General features: G+C 41.7%; 1 protein-coding gene and 1 pseudogene across 1 annotated transcript; both read right to left on the bottom strand.

Annotated features, from left to right (window-relative positions):
• Positions 1-392: 392 nt before the first annotated feature.
• On the bottom strand, positions 393-1,607 carry LOC149110632 (uncharacterized). The gene has a single exon (XM_089292311.1). It carries the CDS (start codon positions 1,605-1,607, stop codon positions 438-440), a length of 1,170 nt encoding a protein of 389 aa, XP_089148437.1. The 3' UTR covers positions 393-437.
• A 6,682-nt stretch (positions 1,608-8,289) lies between these two features.
• Positions 8,290-9,673, bottom strand: LOC149110633 (uncharacterized; annotated as a pseudogene).
• Between the last annotated feature and the right edge of the window lie 14,354 nt (positions 9,674-24,027).

Consider the following 24,027-nt stretch of genomic DNA (forward strand, 5'->3'; position numbering starts at 1 on the left):
CAATTTGAAAACATATGGCGCAAGATCTTTCTCTGTAGCAGCTCCTACACTTTGGAACACTCTTCCGTCTGACATCAAGAACAGCTCCTCAGTGTCCCTTTTTAAACATAAACTAAAAACGTTCCTTTTTAAGAAAGCATTTTTATAACTTTTTAGCGACATTTTTTTATTTTTACTTTATTTGTCTTAAATGTTTTTAATATTTCTAACTGTAAAGCGCTTTTGAACTTTTAGGATATTGGCGCTATATAAATATTTTATTATTATTATTATTATGATCCAGGCCATCGACAAATTACCCGGACGTAAAACCATGACAGAACGCATTGTTAAGAAAATCATGCAGACCAAGAAACGTTGGAAATTGTAAAACCTTTTATTGTTGTAATTAAAGTTACACACGCTTTGTTGTTTTTCAAAAAAGAGTCTCTTTTGTCCTATAAATAGTGTTCCAACTGATTCATAAGTTCGGCGGTAATGTATACATTGCGAGAATATTCAAACTGAGTAGCCTGCTCTACCTTATCCTCGCGTTCAAATTGTTGAAACCATCTACCCATGTCGTGTAACATAAACGACATCTTATCAAGCTCAGCAGCTATTTCAGTTATCATTTTTTCTGTTTTCCGTCTTTCTTGCATTCGTCTTACTCTGTTTTCTTCTGCTTCCTTCCTATTTTTCCTGATCTTTTCAAGTCTCCGTTTTACAGGATCCTCGGGTTCCGCTAACATGCGTTCTAACTCTGCTACCAACCCTTCATCAGGCTCAGAGTCAGAGTCAGAGGAGGAGGAGGAATAAGACAACCGCCTCCCACGGCGTTGCGGTGGGGGTAATGCCTGTGGTGCTGCAGTGGTATTGGTGGTAGTGCTCTTAGCGGCGGTGGTCGTGCTCTTAGCGGCGGTGGTCGTGCTCTTAGCGGCGGTGGGGAAATAAGACACCACCCTCCCACGGCGTTGCGGTGGGGGTAATGCCTGTGGTGCTGCAGTGGTAATGGTGGTACTAGTGTTGGTTGGTGGTAGTGTTGCAGTGGTAATGGTGGTACTAGTGTTGGTTGGTGGTAGTGTTGCAGTGGTAATGGTGGTACTGGTGTTGGTTGGTGGTAGTGTTGCAGTGGTAATGGCGATCGTGCTCTTAGCGGCGATGGTCGTGGTGTTGGATGGCGTTAGTGTTCCCCTGAAATCCGTCAGCTCAACCCGACCTCCAAACAAACCCCGAAGAATTTTATCCGGATCGTAATCATGCTCTTCCCACTGTCGTGTTGCAGTGGTAGTGCTCTTAGCGGCGGTGGTCGTGGTGTTGGACGGTGGTATTGTTTTCCTGAAATCCGTCAGCTCAACCCGAACTCCCAACAAACCCCGAAGAATTTCATCCGGATCGTAATCATGCTCTTCCCACTGTCGTGTTGCAGGTAAACGGGAGCGACGTTTGCGTTCCCTATAACGATTCAACGCGTCGCGCACCATGTCACGCATCTTGTACCGTTTTCGTGCACGATACCGTCTTTTCTGCTCGCGAACTTTCTCTGGATTTCTTTTCTTCCACTCTCGCACGAACTCTCTTCTTCTCACTCTCTGTCGTTTCAATGCTTCAGCGGAGCGGGCAGGCATGGTCTTCCGTAATGGATGCTCATACAAGTTCTAAAATGGGCGTGGAGAATAATCGTGCTCTATCTATCTACTATATCTCTATATATCTCTATATCTCTATATCTCTATATCTCTATATATCTATATATCTCTATATCTCTATATCTACTATATCTACTATATCTCATTTAAAAGAGCATAAAAAATACTCTCTAGAAAAAAAAGTTTTCCTTCATGGAAGCTAGTAGTAATTTTTAAACAATTTAAATAAATTAAACTTCACAAAAAAAAAAATAATAAAAAAAAAAAAAATCTCGCATTTCCGTCACCATGGCAACAGCCAGTTGAATATTAACTCGAATCGAGTTACGCGTCTTTTCGAAAAGTGTGTTTACTCAACAAAACGAAGCTTTTTTTCCAAAGTTCCTGAGCTCTACGATCCCAAAAACGATTCAAGACACATAATTCAAGAATTATTTGAGATTGCAAACGGAAAAACGGCGGTCCGAAGGGAATTTGAATTTGAATTTGAATTTGAGTAGCACATGGCGAAGGTCATGCAAGCTCACTTACCTAAAATTTTCGCTTCTAATTTCTTGCTAACCGTAAAATTACATTCGTATTTACTTCAAATACCTTTAGGAATGTTGTCCGCTTCCGAAAACATCTTCAGGACGTTGAAATGATGCACATCGCTCGCTCGCTCAACAAAACGCCGCCATTTTGACTTAAAATTGGGTGATTTCGCAATGTCGTCATGTAAGCCACATTGAAGCATTCCACGTGAAACTAGTCATGTGAAGATCGGGGACGGCGCGGATTCGCCTTATGAAGATCTGTCCAACCAATCACAGATCGAGACCAAGTCACGTGTTAACCAGACCCAGGGGATAGGGGGTATACCCCCACTCGGTCGGAGACTGGGGGCAGGTCGAGTGGGGGTTACCCCCTATCCCCCTCTCAGTCGGAGACTGGACCCCGTTTCACCGTAGGTATAAAAAAGATCGGTTCGAACCGTTCAAGTCACTCTGAGTTTTTGACTTGTATCGAGCGCTGGAAAAAAATCATGGCACAAGAGCTGACCGACGAGGAGATGAACCAACAGATGGATCAACATGAAGCAGTGAGTATAACGTGCACCCTATGTAAGAAAGTCATCCCTAGAACGGAAATCTGCTGTCGTTACCACGTGCATTTCGATTGCTACGTCAGGACACTCGATGAGCAGCTGGTGAACAAGGGGGTGACCCATGAAAAGTTGCACTGTCAAATCTGTCACACACCGTGTATTCTAAGTATGCTCTTGGCCTCCCTGGACAAATGACCCATAGACTTGGGATTTTGTTTCGTTGTGTTTTGCGGTTACAAAGCCTCACCTTTTTTTCATAGAGTTACTGGGACCGACTACCTCCTGAACTACAGGACTACATGCGCTTAGCCAGGAATCAAATCCTACTCGAGCGTAGAGGAAACAAAAAGTTACGTCGTCTTCTCAATGAAATAGTAGAATACGGCAAACTGATAGAACATTGGGGCATAGGACACATTACGATTGTTCAATGTCACTGCACTTTACCGTGTTGTAAAAATAAGAAGAGGCTGGATAGATTTCCACATATGAGAATATACGGCTGTTACATCGACATTGACGACAAACCCCAAAAAACATATTTATCTTCCAGTATAAAAGAGGCCATGAAACGCGTCTCCATAGAAAAGACTTTAATCTACCCCGTAAGTGAATACGACACTAAGTACGTTCTTGATAGGTATTTGAAAAACCAAGATCGTACCTGCTTTCTTACAGAGTCACTGGGATAGGCTACCGGAAGAACTAAAGTGTTACGTGATTGACCTAGCAACCTGGCAGTGTATACGCGATCGAAGGAACAATAAACTATTGAACGAACTTCACGAAGAAATAGTAGAATACGGTATAGTGAAAAGACAATGGGGTTACGGACACGTAGAAGTACGCGTGATACCCAATGATGTAAATAGACATTATGTCAACAAGAATATCTATTTTCACTCGTCTTACCATGGACATTATGTCAACAAGTGTAACGAGGAAAAGATAATCCATTTAGGACGTGATTTCCTAGACGCGATGAATAACATAGCAGATATAAAAGCGTTTTTGTTAAACACCACTTTGCTTGGAGACCTGGCAGTAAAAACTGACCAATAAAAAACGTTGTGTTTATTGTCTTCACAGAACAGACGGACCCACGACGAAGCCTTCCCCTTCGACGATGACGATGACTGGATCTTTGATCCGGCTCTCGATCGAGTGATGCTCCAAACCGGAGGTGGTGGTGGTAATACAAGACCCCTCCTAGAATTCGAATTAAGACCCGTAGGCGCTCGACGTCACTGGCGAAACGTCCTCAACAAACAACGATTCGAAGCCACGCTCAGACAACACAGAGACGTGACTCCCAGGGACAATCTAGGCCAAGAATTGACTCAGGCCCTTCAACGATCCATCGAGCAACAAATCGCTCAGGATCCTACCCTGACACCCAACTCCACGGTCCATTTCACCATGCAGTCCAGTGCCTTCACGCACGCCTTTCAATCCACCACCTTCACCGTGCGCGAATTCGAAGAAGGGAGTGAAAGACTAACCACTTATCTCCAGTCTCTCGCGGCCAAACTCAACTCCAACGAAGAATTCACCCCCGACGACACGTTTACCATGGAAACCACTTTCATACGCACCCCAGGTCCAGGGCGCGGGAACGGAAAACGATACAAACCGAGTTGCGCCGCCGTACGGGGAATCGTCAAACGGTCGCGCGTAACCATCAAAAACAAAGACAATCTATGCTGCGCTCGCGCCATCGTCACCATGAAAGCCCTGGTAGACGCCGACATGAATACGCGAGACCAAGATTACCACAACCTCAAACAGGGGCGACCCGTCCAGGAGCGATTGGCCAAAGAACTCCACCGTCGAGCCAACGTCCCTGAAGGACCTTGCGGCATTCCCGAACTGCAACGGTTTCAGGCCGCGTTACCTGGCTACCAGCTCAAAGTCCTTTCCATCAACCCTCCGCACATGCTCATCTACGCGGGACCCGAACCCTCGGACAAGATCATTCGTCTCATCAAAGAAGACAGTCACTACGACGGCTGTAATTCGTTCAAGGGATTCCTCAACAAATCCTACTTCTGCGACGAATGCAATCGAGGCTACGATCACGACGACTTCAAAAATCATCCCTGCCACGGTAAATGGTGCCCCGCCTGCAAACGAAAGGACTGCCCCGATTTCATCGAAAAAAAACGACCCCTAGCGCGAGGCAAGTTTCCCGAACCCACCTCCCTATGCCAATCGTGCCACAGAAAATTCTTCGGAGACCATTGCTACAACGACCACTCGCAACGGCGGAGCTCGACCACCCCCTCCATCTGCGACACTTACAAAAAGTGTCTGGACTGTTGTCACGTCTACGAAACCAAACGCAGGACTGTACGAGGAGGGGACCACCGTACTCCCGATCACAAGTGCGGATGGGGTGAATGCCACATCTGCAAAGAACCAGTCTTTCTGTCGACGCACCGATGTTACATCCAACGCCTCCCCGAAGACGAAGACGAGCCCAAACAGAAACGCGTGTCGCGCGACCAAGTCAGAGGGCGACCCTTCGAAGAACCCGGACCCGACGATCCAGACACGCGCGTCCTGGTGGACCGAGATCCGCCCCTTCAAGTGTACTGCGACTACGAAGCCATCACCGACGCCGAAGGGAATCAGACCCCCATTCTACTCTGCCTGGAAGACGATGACGAGCAATTCTGCTCCTTCTACGGGCCCAACTGCACCGCCGACATGTTCGACCACCTCGAATCCCTCGCCGTCGACGTGGACGGAGACGATCGGGAGGTCATCGTCCTCTTTCACAATCTCAAAGGCTACAACAGGATGTTCATCCTGCAACACTGTTACGCCACGCATCGAGAAGTCACAGACCAAATCACCGTCGGCACCAAGATACTGTCCCTGCGATCCGACAGACTGACCTTCAAAGATTCCCTATGCTTTCTCCCATTCCCGCTGGCCCACTTTCCCTCCACCTTCGGAATCCACGAACTGTGCAAAGGATTCTTCCCGCACAAGTTCAACACTCTAGAAAACCAAGCGTACGAAGGTCCCATGCCGCCGCGAGACATGTACGATCCCGACGGCATGTCCGCCAAAAAGAAAGCCGAATTCGAACAGTGGTACCAAGAGAAAGTCAATGACAACTACCATTTCGTCTTACGGCAAGAAATGGAAGCCTACTGCGAGTCGGACGTCAAACTCCTCAAAGCAGGCTGTCAAAAGTTCCGGCAAGAATTCAAAGAAAAAGCCGACTTTGACCCCATGGAGAAATGCACCACCATCGCCTCCGCCTGCAACCGATTCTGGCGCAAGAAACTCGTCCCACCCAACACCATCGCCTCCAGACCCCCGCGAGGATGGCATGGCGCCCGATCCAATCAGTCCGTCAAAGCCCTGGAATGGCTAGCCTGGCAAGAACACTCGCTGCAACATACGGACCAAGGCGATCGTATCCTTACGGTGCGAAACGGAGGAGAAATCCGACTAGCCAATCATCTCGTGGACGGATACGATCCGACCACTCGAACCGTCTACGAATTCCACGGATGCCTATGGCACGGATGTCCTCGCTGTTTCCCTCGAAACCGTGACAGATATCCCATCTACCACGCCGATCGCACCCTACAGGAAGTCTACGAGTTCACACTCCTCAAACACGACCTTCTCAGTCGCCAAGGCTACCAGCTCTGCGTCAAGTGGGAATGCGACTGGGACCTAGAAAACAAAACCGACCCAGCTCTCCAACAGTTCCTAGCCACGTTCGAAATCGTCCACCCCCTCAATCCCAGAGAAGCCTTCTTCAGGGGACGCACGAACGCCGTCAAACTACATCACGTGACCGACGTGGCTCAAGGAGAACAAACCAAGTACGTCGACGTGACGTCGCTCTGCCCCTGGGTCAACAAGGAATGCGTATACCCCATAGGACACCCGCAAGTCATCGTCAACCCCCAAGATCAAGACATCCATCACTACTTTGGCATAGCCAAAGTGGACATACTACCACCTCACGAACTTTACCATCCCGTTCTACCCTTTCGACACAGGGGTAAACTCACCTTCCCACTCTGCCGTTCGTGCGTGGAACACGAAATGACCCAACCCCTCCTTAAGAAATCGCACCAATGCCCTCACACGACCGAACAACGCACGCTACGAGGGACCTGGTGCACACCCGAAATCCAGAAAGCCGTTGTCATGGGATACACGCTCATCAAGATCCACGAAGTCCACCATTTCCCACCCGAACAACGCCGTAAAGGACTCTTCGCCAATTACGTGAACACCTGGCTAAAAATCAAACAGGAATCCGCTGGCTACCCGAACTGGTGGCACACCCCCGAAGACAAGGCACGGTACGTGCAACAATACTACCAGAAAGAAGGTATCGCTCTCGATCCGGCCATGATCCAGAAAAACCCCGGACACAAAGCCACCGCCAAACTCATGCTCAACTCCTTCTGGGGCAAGTTCGGCGAAAACCTACACAAACCCACCACCCAAGTCGTCTACGACGCAAGGCAACTCTTCGACCTCGTTTCCAATCCCTTCAACGACATACGACAAGTCAGAATCGCCAACGACGAAGCGCTAGAGGTCGTCTACGCCGAACTCAAAGACAATCAACCCGATAACGGACGAATCAACATCTTCGTCGCCGCTTTCACCACCTGCTGGGCTCGGCTCAAATTATACAGCTACCTGGAACTGTTAAAACAACAAGTTCTCTACTTTGACACGGATTCCGTCATCTACTCGCACAAACCAGGACAAGCCGATGTACCGCTAGGCGATTACCTGGGAGAGATGACCAACGAACTCGACGACGGCGAGTTCATCACAGATTTCACCTCTGCTGGACCCAAGAATTACGGATACAGAACCCACCAAGGTAAAGTCTGCTGCAAAGTACGAGGCTTCTCACTAAATGTACGAGGATCACGCCAACTCAATTACGACGTCATGCGACAAAATCTCCTCGACGAACTCACACAACCTCTCGAGGACGAACGGCGCAACATCAATGTCGTCAACCCCAACTTCTTCTGGAGAAACCCAGCCACCAAACATCTCAAAGTCATCACACGAACCAAACGCTACGGACTCGTCTTCGACAAACGCGTAGTAGACACGAACACTTTCATGTTGTTTCCATACGGATACACACCTTTGTAATTTTTCACTTCCTGTAAAATCAATAAAAAATCAATTTTGAAACTCACTTCCGGTCTATCTCCTTATTTGGACTGTGACGTCACGGGCGCCATGTTTTGCTACCAAAGGGGCCATCTTGGATTTTCAAATTTAAGAGAATGTATGGGAAAATCTTGGTCACGTGGTAGAATCCCTGCCTCCTGATTGGTTAGGGCCCAGGTAAGCGTGCTTTACTACTAATATATGTTCACTGAAACCGCGAGAAAATAACCTATTTCAATATGTGGAACAACACAACTTATCATGAACATTACTTAACGTATCCAGTAGCTAACTTATTCAAAATGTGAGAAAACAACTTATGACATCAAACTTAACATGAACGTTGTCGAGTAAACCAATTAGTTCAATGGTTCAGTGTAAATAAAACACATGCAGTTCTACTTGCCAACTAGTTTATTAGTTGATTGTATTAAGTTCAGACACAGTTCCACTTGAAGAATCGTACGTAACATGAACATTGTCAAACAGAAGTAGTTTCGTTGCCACTTCACTCTCATTTAATTGACAAAGATCATCTCCAATGACTTTCTGTAACACATCTTCAAACAATTTCAACGTTATACGCCTTCCCTCATCAGTATCGACGAGGACTCTTGCACAAAACCCGATTGAACACCTCAATGATTTCATTGTATGTCCACATCTATCACAATTCACTACTGAGCTGGAACTTACTTGAATAATTTTCTTCTTACAATTTAAACACTTAAGAAATCTCTCTACTTTCTCGATAGAAAAAATTTCGACATCGCTAGTAACTGACTCAACCACAATACTTTGCTGCTCACCTCCAGCTAAATCAGGACTGATGTTGACAGTCGCCGTTTCATCTGTGATCGAGGAAACAGTGGTGCGAAATGAAGTAGATAGCTTCTTTTTCCCTGACCATATACGTACTAGCACATTGCTTAGACAATAACAGTTTCCCTCTTTTATTGTCTATCATCGCTTCCCAAATATCCAAGACAATACTACCACTTGCATCTGCAAAGACAGCCTCCGCTAGTTTCAGTTTCCTTTCTCCCACGATAACTGGGTCTTTAACGGTCATAACTTTGCCTTTCACGGTAACCAAGTTCCACTCATCACTTTCGTTTAAAACTTGTAAAATCGTCATCGGATCTGGAGTAGCCAATCGCACATCTTCAAATTGGAAGGAATACTCCGTACTATCTGGAAAGGAAACCTTTGTCATATCGTTTATGATTAACTTCTTCCTGTCGGGAGTACAAGTCAAGCATGACACTTTGATCGGTCTTCGACTCTTCTCGCTCTCCAAGAGGAGTGACCTTTTAGGTGGAGAGTACAATAACACCTCACGATTGCCACTTGCTGTTTGCAAAGTCATAGAAACGTAATCTAAAGTATTCTTACGATTACGCTTCAACGGCGAAAGATTTTGTACGTAGCCAATTAGACTTTCCTGTTCAGTAGAGCAAGGCTCAATCTTCGACTTGGGAGGTTCAGCACACGCGGGAGTGCACTGTTCAACATCGTTCTTGGAAGGCCCAGTGCTAGGAACAGACATTTGAACATCTATATTTGTAACCTCTGCATCCTTCTTACCATGCTGAGCACCCTTCTTCGAGGACTGAGTATTCTTCCCCTCCATATTCTTCCTTCTCGACGAAGAAACTCTCGAAGCCATATTTGCGAAATTTGAAAACGACAACACGCTCCTTTGCTAAACTGTCCTGATTGGTTAACAAAAATAATACAAACCACGCCCCCCTTACCCCTCCCCATTCTCCTCCCCAAGATCTCGTATGAAAATAATTTAGTGTGGTCCACTGCGCAAAAAAAACCAGTTATTCTTCACGTAGCCTGCCTACCTGACGCTTTTTAAGCAATTTGAGCGCTCTGAGAGCAGCAAAGCCGCGATAAACAGCGCCAAAGCCGCGTAATTGCTTTAAAATATTGCTTATTAAAGCCAATAAACTACATAGCCTGTTGTTGACAGAAGGAACCTAATCTGATCTAATTCATGATCAATAACAGGACAGACGCACGACAAACTGACTTCAAAAGAAATTTAATTATTTTCAAAACCCATTCAAACGTAATCTATCCACGACTTATTCATCGTCTCCTTTGATTAATAAGAAGAGGCATTGAACAAACTTCGTATGGCTTTCGATTTTAATGTAAGTTTTACCTTTAGAGAAAATCTTAATAGAAAAGTAATACCTTGAACACTCTTCAGCTGAAATTTCTCTGAAATTTTCACTTCCAATCATATTACTTTTCTCGGTTAAGTTTTCATTATTACACCGGTATTTACACATCAAAAGAAAGCTACTGAACCATAAAATCTGAAAAAAGGCGCCATTTTTTGCTGTGTTGTACCTAGGCTACAGAAATCTCAGTTAAAATCGGCCAGTTTGGCCCAAGATCCTTCCACTTATACACCCAGTAGCCTTTGCCCGCCCGAACGCCGCCATCTTGAAAAAAATGCCCACGCGCTGACGACCCATTTGAGGGGTGGTCTGGCCCCATCATGTTTCGAAATCAAGCCTGACAGTTGCAAATAACTCTCATAGATGGGGATGACTTTTTGGCGATAATCAATGCATGATCTGAAAATTCCTGGTTTTGAGTTGAATAACAGCAGCCTTCAGGAGAGAAGTTTGTATAAATAACTATAGGATCTATTTTGCACCTGCAACCTATGTAAAGCTGGGCGGTGGCAGGATCTATTCTTGCCAACGGAAACAATATTTGCAAGATCACACATATCAATTCTTTCATGTTTTAAACAATAGTGCGCAGTTTTTCTTTAATTTTTAATACAGGTCGATTACACTTGGCTATTTATCCACTGGGAAGTTAAACAAGGGAATATAAAGAGACTAGGGAAATGATGCAATGAGTGTTAGCCCCTCGTCAGTTCAAAGAAGCAAAATACCACGGTGGTAGTTACATGTAAGATATCTTGATAAAAAAATGGAAAGCCGCGACGAATTTGCATTAGACCATTGTTAACGCAACAAGGCAAAATAGCTTGATGCTTGATTAGCAACAGAAAAGCTATCAACTTTAAAATGGTTAAGCTAAATGTAATTGCCTTAAGAGTCACTGACTGGAAATATCGAGAATGGCCAGGTTAGAAAAATCGAAAATCCTGAAACTATGCCTAAAGAATGCTTTTTGGGAGCCAATTTGGAAAATATTATTCCGATTTTCTTAGAATTTTTAAGTCGTCCAGAAATTCGCGAAAAACGAAAATATGGCTTTTTGCCTCATTAAATATGCAAAAAATATCTGGAAATTTGACAAAGTTCTCAGTATTCGCATTGAAACAATTTACAAAACTAGAACTCGGGGTAAACTTAGCATAAGAACTTTACTTTTCTTCCATCTAACAATAGAAAGTTTTAAATTTTTTTAAGCATTTTGAAGGATTCCATCGACCGTTGAAGAATTGCCTTCTAAAGCCCCTATGAAAACGACAAAAGTTGCATAGTTTTGCGGACTTAAAACGCATCTTGGTATGTCCGATATGGAACTAAAACAAGTACTCTGCAAAAGAGTGTCATTTCTACTATAATAATATGGAAAAAATCTCTGGGCAATTGAGGTTCACACAGGTAAAATGCAAAAGTTCGCAACAGTCTCTTCTCAAATTTGCATAATGCGGTATGTTCAAAGGACTCTATTGTTGAGCACTATAGTCTGTTTTTGTTCCATTTGTGGGCCTTGCTATGTGGGAAATATACAAAGAAAAGAGAGTTGATCCATGTCGTTAGTACAACATTGTTTCATTATTTTACGCAAGATACAAAAAAGCTATAGAAAAAGCCCAAAATATAAGTTCAAAGTTACATAGATTAAACACGCTACATGTATTACATAACTGGCGTCACGTAAGATATATTTTCAGTTAGCACCAATTGGAATTCCTCAATTATTGACGTTTAGACACATGCTCAAAGCTCAAGTCTTCTCTCATTTTTGTTGCTTGCGGATGATACTAATTTATTCTTTAGCCACAAAGATATAAAGATTTTAGGTGAATCAGTAAACCAAGAACTCTGCAAAGTTGCAAACTGGCTCACTTGGAATAAGTTATCTTTAAATGTGAAGAAAACACATTTTATGATTTTCAAAGCAAAGAACAAAAAGATGAACCATAATATAAATGTTAAAATTGGTAAGGAAATTATCGAACCTGTTAATAATACTAATTTCTTAGGGTTGATTATTGATGATGATCTGTCTTGGAAGCATCATATTATTAAAGTAACTTCTAAGATATCAAAGCTATGTGGGATTATGGTTAGAGCAAGACATTATTTACCTATAAGATTATTACGAACTGTATATAATGCTATGGTTTACCCATACTTGTGTTATTGTAATGTTGTATGGGCAAGTACTTATCTTTCTAGATTAGATGCTCTATACAAAGTACAAAAGAAAATTATAAGAATTATAACTTTTTCTAAGTACCAGCTAGAAAGTAGACAATTATTCATATCGCTCCAATTGTTAAACATATATGAGTTAAACTCTTACCAAATAGGCTTATTCATGTATTCATACACCAAGGGAAGCTTGCCTAGTGCTTTCTCAAACTATTTCTCACTAAATAATACTATTCATCAACATTATGCCAGGTCTTCTGGAAAATTTCATATGAAGTTCAAAAGAACAAATGATGGAAGATTCTCTATAAAATATAAAGGTCCTATGATTTGGAATACCTTGCCAGACGTTTTAAAGAATATAAGGTCTTTGCAGATGGTTAGAAAGAAATTGAAAACTTTCGTGCTTCGTCAAAATATTGATTATTAGATAAATTTAAACTCATTATCTTATTATTGCTGTTTTGTGGACAGAGATTTGTATGGCCACCACATATTATGAAATGTTATTGTTGAGTTATGTTATATAATAGGGGAATGTCCTTAGAAAAGCTTGTATGAGCTTGCTGGGATCTCCTGCTACTCTAAAATGTTATTTATTATATATTACCCTGTTGTAATAGATGAGTGGCAAATAAATTCAATCAATCAATGCTTATAATAGAAGCATATAGGGGTTTGTCTTTCCCGTTTATACACACTCCATTAGTCTGCAAATATTCGAAAGGAGACTGGTCTTTTAAAGTATTTTTTAACCACCGTGAGTCGATTTTGATGGACAATGGATTAATTAAATACACGAAATGAAGCGAAGAGGTTTTATTAATGTGATCCAGCTAGACCAAGGAAGCAGATTCTCTTGAAAAATAGAGTAAGACTGTTTGATGTCTATCCCGCAATCTGACCTCGGTTGGAATTCGGCCTAGTCCAAACGTCGTGGTTCTGCCGTGCCAAAGTCAAATAAATTTGGTCCGGCAGTGGCATGACAAAAGGCCATGAAAGATTCAAACATTGAATTTAAGAAGAAGATCGGAAGAAGTTTGCTTTGCTGAAGACCTTTTTAAATGCTAGAAAGCAACTGCTGATACAGCAGGATATGAATTCACAGGGAAGGAGGAGACTTTTTTCAAGTGAAGGAAGGAGGAGGGGGGCGGAAGGTGGGGGGCTTGAAAATGAGCGGTGCCGGTGCAAGTTTGCAGCGAGGTCTAGGGGCATCCTCCCCAAAAAACATTTTAAATCTAGGGGCTCGGAAATGGTATTTTTGACATTCTCCATGGTGTAGTTCTTAAGAAAATCAACCTAGTGGATGAACTATAAAATGACAGGTACTTTTAGTACATTTAGAGCGATATATCTTGAAGGTATTGTGAGCTTGATACATCTTTCTCAGCCCTCTATTTATAAAATTTTGAGGGGTTCCATCAACCGTCGAAGAATTCAAGCCGCCATGGAAATGGCAAAAATTGCGTAATTTTACGAGCTTAAGAGGCGTTTTAGTTTGCCCAATATCAAGTCGAAATAAATACTATGATTAAATTTTGGTCTTCTTCAATCAGTTTTTGCAACAAAAAATCTGGGCAGTAAGAACGCGGGTCAGCAAACACAAACGTGTTTAAGGCTAGGTGAACTTTTTTGCATAATTGATGAAAATTGAAAAGTCTCTTCATAGAATGAGTACTCAATATATTTCTAACAGTGTTTTTTGTCGTTGTTGGTGTCTTCAATTACTTAGCCTTAATAGTTTCCAAATAACAAAGAAAGAGGGAAAATCGATGGTTAAACTGACAACCGTTTACATAACACAATATCCCCTGTCATGTTTTTTGGCTCAATCCCCGTAAAAGGTAGCGCAAAAGCTCTCGCGGTGGACCTTTTGAAGATTAACCCCTAAAATGTCCGACAAGCACCCATTAATTTTATATGAGTCTTTCCCCCCCCAGTGAGTGAGTAAAGTTTGCATGCCGTGTAGCGCAACTTGGCTTTTGCGTGCTCTTACGTACTGAATTCATAGCCGAACTGAATTCATAGCCTGCTGCATTAGCCACCGTTGCTTATATTTGTAGCATTTAAAATGGCCTTCAGCAAAGCAAGCGTCTTCCAATCTTCTGATTGATTGAACTCGATGTTTCGAATCACCTCTGTTCTCTTGTCATTGCCACTGCCGGGACAAATTTATTTGGGGTCGGAACAGCGGAAACGCGTTTAAGCCCGTAAAACTACGGAATTTTTGCTGTTTTCATAGGGGCTTTAGAAGACAATTCTTCAATGGTTGATGGAATCCTTCAAAATGCTTAAAAAATTTATAACTTTCTATTGTTAGATAGAAGAAAAGTAAAGCTCTTATGCTAAGTTTACCGCGAGTTCTAGTTTTGTAAATTGTTTCAATGTGAATACTGAGAACTTTGTCAAATTTCCAGATATTTTTTGCATATTTAATGAGGCAAAAAGCCATATTTTCGTTTTTTGCGAATTTCTCGAAGACTTTAAATTCTAAGAAAATCGGAATAATATTTTCCAAATTGGCTCCCAAAAAGCGTTCTTTAGGCAAAGTTTCAGGATTTTCAATTTTCTAACCTGGCCAGCCATTCTCGATATTTTCAGTCTGTGACTCTTAATTGACGAGTTCATGACCCTGAGCTTTGAACCTTATATCGTCAGAGAAAAGTGGAAAATACTGCTTCGGCAGTTTATTTTCCTAAATTAGGTTCATCTAGTTAAAAAATAGCACGTAATGCACGTAAAGAGATTCTGAAGCGTCACTAAATCGCTAAGGTGGTAGATTTACGTTCATCTCGAGTCGTCAATAAATTAGCTATTTCAATGGCTAAATGTTTCATTTTGGGCAAAAACCTGAAAAACCATACATGCCAAACTTCCTCAATGGTGCGTTTGCATGGTCCTACTTGTACCAAGCAATTATTGACAGAGGGTTCTAAGTTTTGAGATTTTGGCGGGTTAATCCACGGTATGACCTGCCCCTTCTTTCCCGTCCCCTCCCCCCCCCCCCAAAAAAAATAGTCTAAGTATTATACACAAAAAGGTAACATATATAAAATCTTGTTCGTAGCATTTATCTAAAATCTTTCTTCTGTTCAGAGGAATTAGGAAACAAATCCCTCAGAAGTGTGAAGATGAAATTGCGGTTGGAGTTGCACGTTTGAAGTTTCCTATTAAAGTGCGAAGATAGTAAATGGTTTGAACCCAGGAGTATAGTGTGTTCCTCCGGGTGAGTGTAGTTCTGAAAAGAGCTGTTGTTGGTGACTGACGTTTCGACAACCTGAGCGAAGGTCATTTTCAGAGTCAAGTGAATAGTGTTTGTCAGTCGATGATGTTACAAGTCTGGTCCGTTGAACATGATTGGCTGATCCGTCTACTGTAGGTTAGGCTTGGTCTGTGTATTGTTAAGTTGGTCTGTTAGAAGTCCGTTTGTCGGTTTCATTTCTGTCATGGATAAGTCGTTTGTAAGGCGCCGGTAGTTGTTGACATCTGTTAAGAGGCGTTTGCATGGAGTTGCAAACTGTTCCAAACAGTTGCATTGAACAGCCATCGGGTCACCTGTTTCTGTCGTTGTCGCAAGAATTGTGATGCAACACGTGGAGGAACGCACCCTTGCAACTTGCCGACAAATGATACCGCTTTGGTTATGCCATGTTGACGACACCTTTACCACCGTTCACAAACACGAAATTGACGATTTTTAGACACCGCGGAAATACGTTTTTTGATGTCACCGTAACTGGTCAGTGGTCATCACCATCAGGCTGTGCTGTCCTTCGATCGATCAGTTCTCCGAGATCAGTATTTTGGTTCGTTTTAAGGTCGAAAATATCCTTGATACTTCTCGTTATTGGTGAGGTTGACGTCCTTAAATGGGTTTTTAATACTCAAACAATGTTCCGGTAATGAATAGGGGTACAGGGGAGTCATTTTGTGTGGAGTAATGTGTAGTTTGTTGACTCCAGCCTGGATCGTGTTGCTTCAGTCGCCCTCGCCTCAGAATTGTCGAAAACAACGATGGGTATCCAGCAAAGCAGAAGATTGGTTCTGTATGAAGCTTTTGCAAGGATTTTGAAGACTAGCTGGATTAAAAGTGTAATTTGCATGAAGTGGTTAAGGTACATGTAAGTCGGAACCGTTTTATTCACATTCACTTTGCGCCGACATGTGGGGCTTGTTCAGCTAGATTATATTTCGCAACGCGTCAAAGAAACTTTGATAAGAATTTGTCTTTAAAGACTGGCTTGTTTGGCGTTTCTATCACCTTTTTGACTTTCTGCGCCTTTTGGAACAGGTGAAATAATTTTTTTGTACCTGCCGTTTGCTGTCAGAATAAAACATTTGTTCATTTCATTCACAAGATATTTCTCTGTCATTAAAGATTGTTTAAGTCTACATTTATATATAATGGTGGCGTTTGCGAAGGGAGTAGAAATCGAAAATATTGTGATTTGTTGGCCGCAGCGAACGCTGGAAATACTGAAAACATTCAAGACCGCTCAATATGTTCGGTTCATAAACAATTTTTCCTCGCTTGAGACCTTTTTTGTTTACATCGATTACATGTTGATAGTACATGGAAATTTTCAAGACCGTTTCCTTGTACATGTATGCACAGGTAACTAAATATGTTAAAATGCCCAAACACATGAATTTGTTTACACGAAACCGCTTCCACTTATGGGATGTGGTCAAGTTTCACATCTTTTGATGCTGAAAAGACATTCAACATTTCAGAGAGGCAGTAATCAACTCTTCAATGAAACCCACTAGTTTATTTTGTTTACTCAGTCATTTGAAGCTTTCGATTTCTATTTCCCTATCTTACATGTGCAGTGTATCAACTGATATAAATAATTGACTGTTGTCGTTTTTCCTTTCATTTAATTTAATTCAGATAAGCTTTGCTCAATCACTACAAAATAATGTTTACATTGTATGTGCTTAATGAATTAGACATGTACATATCACGTGCTTTGAATCAATATGAAATTAATTATGATCCCCTTAGTCATAATATTGTATCATCCTCCCTTCTGTAAGATTCTTACTTAACTTGTAACCACTTTATTACAAGACATTATAACACCTGATGGCAATAAATTATATAATTATATATATATATTTTTTCCTCTGATATTTGGCTAACAAGTGGGTTTGTTTATGCCACTGTGTCTCTGAATTGGCTTACTGTCGTCTACAAACCATTGGTAATATATCTTCGCTACATCCAACTTAGATACTAGACACAAAAGCATGTATTAAAGAACAGATACATTTCTTACAAATTAATATTTATTGCATTTAGTTCATCACCTAAGTTCTACAACATTGCTTTTCTCCAGTGAGAAATTTTGTGCAAAGTCTGAAGTTGTAAGTTGCAAAAACAAGTTCCGTCAGTAGTTGCGAATCACTTAAAATCAGGCTTTGGTACTGTAAACTGAATGGTAGAAAGCGAGGAAATTAGAAATTGTCTCAAATACACAAGTGATAAAAGAGATAAAATTGACTGAAATCTACAGACTCCTTTTTTTTAGGTTTAGGGTTAAGGTTAGGCCTAAGGGACAAGGTGGGAGGTGTGGTGGCCTTTTGGTTAGTGTGCTCAGCAATGGATCAAGCGGTCCGCGTTTGAGCCCTTGTCAAGGACATTGTGTTGTGTTTTTGGGCAAGACACTTTTACTCTCACAGTGCCTCTCTCCACAAAGGTGTACATATGAGTACTGGTGAATTTAATGCTGGGGGTAACTCTGTGATCGACTAGCATCCTATCCGGCAGGGGGTAGTAGAAATACTCCTAGTCGGTTCATGCTACAGAACCCGAGATAAGCCTGGCCTGATGGGCCACTTGACTCTATGCAGACTTTACCTTTTACTTAGGGACAAGGTACTGCATCAGTGGGGGAAGAGACAGCAGAGTCAGAACCTCCCACTTCCCATACCCTGTTCTCCCACTTCCCATACCTTTATCTCTTGACTCCCACCCTTGTTTGTCCTGCTCCTGTCCCCTGTAAATTAAGAGACTCAAAACACATCTTAGTCATTTAGCTGCACACCCCTTGGGCATTTCCTTTTCCTTCGTTTTCAGCCTTGCTACTCTTACCCATGTCTTTCAAGTGAATGACCTATGACATAACCACTGTCAAAGGGTTTCATTTTGGGCCTCATTTTGAGCCTAAGGGTAAATTTTTCTTTGCCCATCAGCCTAGAAGTCTCTAAAGACACTAAATGAAAGTCAAGTAACATTTTCAGTTCTTGTTTTTGAAAGTATTTGAAGCCTTAATGAATGACAAAAATTAGCATTTTGCATTTCTCTCTGGATTCCTGCCCTTATTCTCCCGGGCTCCTGCCCCATATTCTCCCAGGCTCCTGCCCCATATTCTCCCGGGCTCCAGCCCCCTGCCTCTCCCCACCATCAACAGATGGCTGAATTTTCAGGAGAGGAGTTGCCACATGGAGAGCATTGGTCAGTGTTCTCTCAGTTGGTGTTTTTACAGCATTGGTGTCGTGGAAATCATCCATGGACAGTATCGAAAAGGATTTTTGCTGAGCCAAAATAGAAAAAAATAGACAATAGAAGAAGTTTTCTATTGGGAAATCCAGATAATAGTAATATGTAAACAAATATTAATCTTAGAAAGTTATACAGAGTCTCAGGCTCTAAGGTAATGTGGTCAGAAATTATCTGGGTGGCCTTACAACCAGAAGATTGCTGTGTGAATACAGTGGGGATAACCTATTTATAACTAAAAATGAAATTCATTCATTGAGTTTTAATGGGAAGTTGTTATTACCCAGATTTTATGGTATTTTTATTGTCTTGCAATAACATATGCATGTATTTTTAATTACCCTTTTAACAGCTTTGTATTCCATGTCTTCTGCCATCTTAAGATAATCAGATGTCATGTACTTCTTGTGGTTTTTTCTAATAGCTAAATAGCGTTTTTTCTAAACTTTAATAGCTATGCAACTAGTTTAAAATAATTTTCACACTTTAGAGGCGCTAAAAGCAAAATACAGAACAGCAACAATTCGAAATTATGACAAGAAACAAAGAAACAATAATAAACATGAAAATTTAAAATTTTATTTTCGCCAGCCTTAAGCTTACTGAAGTACAGTATAATTAAAATTGGATATTTTATGATAACACATACCTCGGTGAATTCTTCCCCGAGTTGAGGCCAGATTTTGAACCCTTTTAGGGATTCAGTCCTACACTTGTTACACCAACGTGTCCAAGATTTATACGAAGCACTGCTTCGATTTCGGCCCACTTGGTCCATAATTTGGTGATACCGAGTGGAGACAGGATGACCGTGTTTACTTACGCGAGTGCCCCCAATCGAACAAGTGGACGAACACGAGCTAGTCTTCCCGACGAATTTGATCGAAATGCCGTTGACATACTGATTCACACGGTTAAAGCTCATCAATTCAACGAACTTGAGAAGTTGATGTCCTCAGAACACCGCTACAGCAACATAAAAGCTGCTTAGTTTTAGCCTTAGCGCACATCGTAACGTAAATTGCCACTGGCTCGCCGCTTGCGAGCATGAACTTTCACGAAACAACAACAATTTCACACCGTGTGCAAGTTCAGTTTGGCTTTGGCACAATATATAATATTAACTGAGAACTATCCAACAAATGAGCGGAGTTTAAAAGCTAAGTTTACAGTGTGCGCTCTAAGTTTTGTATCTTTTTCACTGTCGACAAGACTCGCTGCGATAAGAATGTAAAAGTAGCAGGCATTTTGTGGTTTTGTTAAGGTGTACCGCTGACCAGCAAAATACTGTATCGCGCCCCAAAAAACGTATTTCCGCGGTGTCCGATTTTTATGACCACCTAAACGAACAGAATGCCGACATCCAGTTTACTAAAGAGATCGAAGAAAATGGAAAACTTACTTTTCTAGACTGTTTGGTAAGCCGCGACAACAACGAACTACGAACGACAGTGTACAGAAAACCGACGCATACCAACAGATTACTTGACGAATCATCCTACAACCCGACTTCACACAAAGCCACGACTATAAAGACTGACGAGATGAGCGCAACTAGTTTGTGACACAGCGGACAGCTTACGTGACGAAAACAGATACCTCAAGCGTGTTTTTCACAAAAACAACTACAACGCTGACTTTGTTAGATGAAAGATTTACTGACCTACTGAAGCTTGGTCCGTATATTGTTGTACGTGTATTTACTCGTGTATAAGTCGACCCCCCATTCTCAAGGTCAAAAATCAGATTTTTCATCATTTCTGGTTAAAGTAGTGAAATTCAGTCCCATAGAAATTTCCCAAAAAAGTTAATCTTTTCTTCCTAAGAATATACTGAAAACACGGTAAATTAAACAAAGCAGAGCAAAATGTAATCATGTGCTGTGAAGTTTAGTAGGACTTGTTTATATCATCACGATTTAAACACACACGAGCACTTCGATTTCCTAGAGAAGTATTTTACAATATTGGAAAGTATCGGTAAATCGCATTGCATTAACTAACCTTTATCTGAATGTTGAGTTTGAAAGGAGATTTAGAAGACCAGAGGAATGCCGAAGAGCTTCGAAGGATCGCTTAATGAAAACACCACCATCTTGGAAAACTTGGTAACCAAACTACGAATTTGAGGAGTACTGGAAGCTAACATAACTACAAGTGCTTTCCGAAGTTTGCGTGTGGGAGGCAATAGAGAAAAAAATAAAGAAAGAACAGGGCAGGGCAGGGAAGAAAATAAAGAGAATAAAGACATATTTAATTCGTTGTTGGTCTTTGACTTTTGTTAACTTGGTGGCTCCTAAAGGAGCCGTTTGGAGAATAAGCAAAGTCCCATCATCGCTGTCGCCAAACAAGTTCTGCCACTCTCCTGATGTTAGGTGGTCTGCATACACTCCATCTTCATCCTCATCATCAACTGGAGTGGTAGGTACATCTTCAGTTTCCTCCAGGAGAATTTCGTCCTCCATCGTCCTGCCATCCATTGAATTGGAAATGCCGCACTTCTTGAAGGATCGGGCAACCATCTCGGCCGGAAGACTACGCAAGGCATTCAGGACCCACGAACATACAGTGGGAAGCGATGCTGCTCTCATGGTTCCAGCAGGAGTGAAACTCTTCTGGCCTTCAATCATCCAGTTGTTCCATCGCTCCTGGACACGCTCCTTAAAAGGCTTGTTTAGGGAAACGTCTAGCGGTTGAAGAATGCTGGTTAAACCACCTGGAATTACAGCGATGTCGGTGTTCGTTTGGCGTACTGCTCGCTTCACTGAGTCGACAAGATGAGCTTGGAAGGAGTCCCAAACAAGAAGACTTTTCTATCTCAGAAGACCGCCGGGTTGTGACCGCCATACTTTCTCTACCCACAGCTTCATTCCAGCTTCGTCCATCCACCCCTTCGGATGACAGTGTATGAGGACTCCAGGTGGAAAGTTCTCTTTCGGCAAGGTCTTTCGTTTGAAGATCACCATGGGCTTCAGCTTCGTTCCGTCTGCCAGGCACGCAAGTATGACAGTGAACCACAATTTCTCATGACTAGTTGTGTTGACCAACACAGTTTTCGCACCTTTTGCATTCACGGTTCTGGGTGATGGCATGTCAAACCAAATAGGTGTTTAGTCCATGTTCCCAATGTGAACAAGGTAGTAATTTTCCTTCCTTCTGCTTTTGATTACGAAGCTGTGGAAGCTTGTGATCTTCTGGTCAAGATCTTCTGGCAGCTTTTGGGCAATCCTCGTCTTCTGTCGAAGAGCAAGATTCTTCCGTCAAAGGAACTTCGTACACCAGCAGTTGGAAGCCAGGAACCGTTATCTGCAATTCAGCGGTCACTGCCTTCACCTTGATGACTACCATGTTGCGGGTGACAATGTAGCCACTCTGCCTTTGCTCTTCAATCCAATGGAGAAGCTTGTCTTCTAACTCAGCTCACTGGCACGGTTTCCCGCAGTTGCTGCATTTGTTCTTCAACAGCATTTGCCAGGTTACTAAGCTATTGTAATTGTGCAATAAAAACGAAAGTTCAGCACCGTAAACACCAGCGAAGCTTTAAGAAAAATATCTGCTCCACAGATCAAAGACACAATAGAAATCATCTCCAGTAGGTCTGCGTTTAAACCACTTAACATTTATAATTTCACACTTTTTTGTTGATGAAAAATGTGCCGAAAACTGACAAAACTCGAGTCCAATTAGAACTGGTTTTGTAAACTCGGTTTTCGTAACGGACTTCAGGCAATTGTTATGCTAATTTCTTGGATTGCTTGGTCAGGTCTTTGTGTATGACTCGTGTATCAGTCGAGGGCGATTTTTTGGGATGATTTTTTGGGATGATTTTTTGGGTCATAAAAGGTCGACTTATACACGAGTAAATACGGTATACAGATCAAAAAAGGTCGAACTCATATTTCTTTTTTCCATCAGTGCGTTGAAACTCGAAAACAAGTTACAAGCCCAAACGTTTGCCAAGTAACAGATAATGGCAGAACATCTTGGAGAACTGAATAAAAGAAGCACAATGAATTTTGAAGTATTCTGTGAACTTCGTCGAAAAAAATAGCGGGCAATTTTTTATCAGTGTTTCTTCAATACATCATTCAAAACCAAATTCTCTTTATCTAAATGATTGCTATACCTGTTTACTTTCACTTAATTATTGTCCCTTTTGATGGTTTCAGGCAACATTTAAAAATTATTTAGGGGTATCACGCAGACTGAAAAAAATAGGGCGATTGGACAATTGTATATGAAAAGAAGATGGAATATTCATTGAACTAAATTGAACTGAACAGCCTTGATGTTCGAGATTGGTGATACCATAACACAACAAATATAACAACAACAACAACTTTTTATTATGACTCGCATATTTACAATTTTACAGAAATATTTACGCAATAAGTTAAAAAAGCTTGACAGTAGCAACAGCGCGAACCCGCAGGTAGCCTGGGCTAATCTAGGCGGGCCACATCTATATTTATGTTAGACCATTAATACATAAATAAGATTGTTACGCAACTACTTATATAAGGATTTACAAAACCGTTTAATACAAGTACATTTACATATTTTGATTGACACTAGGAGCTATGATTTACTAGAGATAAACTAAACTATGAGTTGAAATTAATCAGGAACTAAATTTAAGAACTTGAGTCAGGGTGTCGACTTCAACATAATCATCCCTATCTGAAAGAGTCTCAAATAAAAATCTATGAATTTTTTTCTTAAAGATTGGTTTAGATAAATCTCTCCAATCTGGAGAAATTTGATTCCATAATATCGCTCCAGTTCTCGAAAAAGGGTGTTTGAAAATGTCCGACTTAACTTCTCTGTGAAGATAATACCACGCCTATGGTGTGTTATGCAGTTGATGTAATTTTGGGAGCAAGAAGGGGGAATATAATTTACAGTCTAAGCACCGTTTATTTCCATGGTAAGACCTACCTACATAATCCTGACCAATAACAGAGCTTGACATAAACTCTTTTCCAAACCGGATTTAAAAAACATTGGCTTTGTGCTTTAGTGTAGAAGGAAAACATTTTGACGACGGGGGTTTTCGGAAATGATGACGCATGCGTTTAGCTCTAAATCTCAAGGGTGCACTCAAGGTTTTCTGCGGCGATTGATGGTTGCGTTTTCAAAACATCTGATGCATTTTTGAAGTGCAAAGGCCATTTTTAAATTTCTGAAGTATAGGGAGAATGGGGCCTTAGTTTGTAAGAGTTGTTTGGAGATCCATTACCAGTAT

The sequence above is a fragment of the Orbicella faveolata genome, unplaced genomic scaffold, assembly GCF_042242905.1.
Source record: "Orbicella faveolata isolate gen_17 unplaced genomic scaffold, um_ofav_v1 contig_24, whole genome shotgun sequence".
Classification (NCBI taxonomy): Eukaryota; Metazoa; Cnidaria; class Anthozoa; order Scleractinia; family Merulinidae; genus Orbicella; species Orbicella faveolata.

Bases quoted from the DNA above. Each gene is read 5' to 3' on its own strand.
- LOC149110632 (XM_089292311.1), bottom strand. From the start codon at position 1,607: ATGCCTGCCCGCTCCGCTGAAGCATTGAAACGACAGAGAGTGAGAAGA.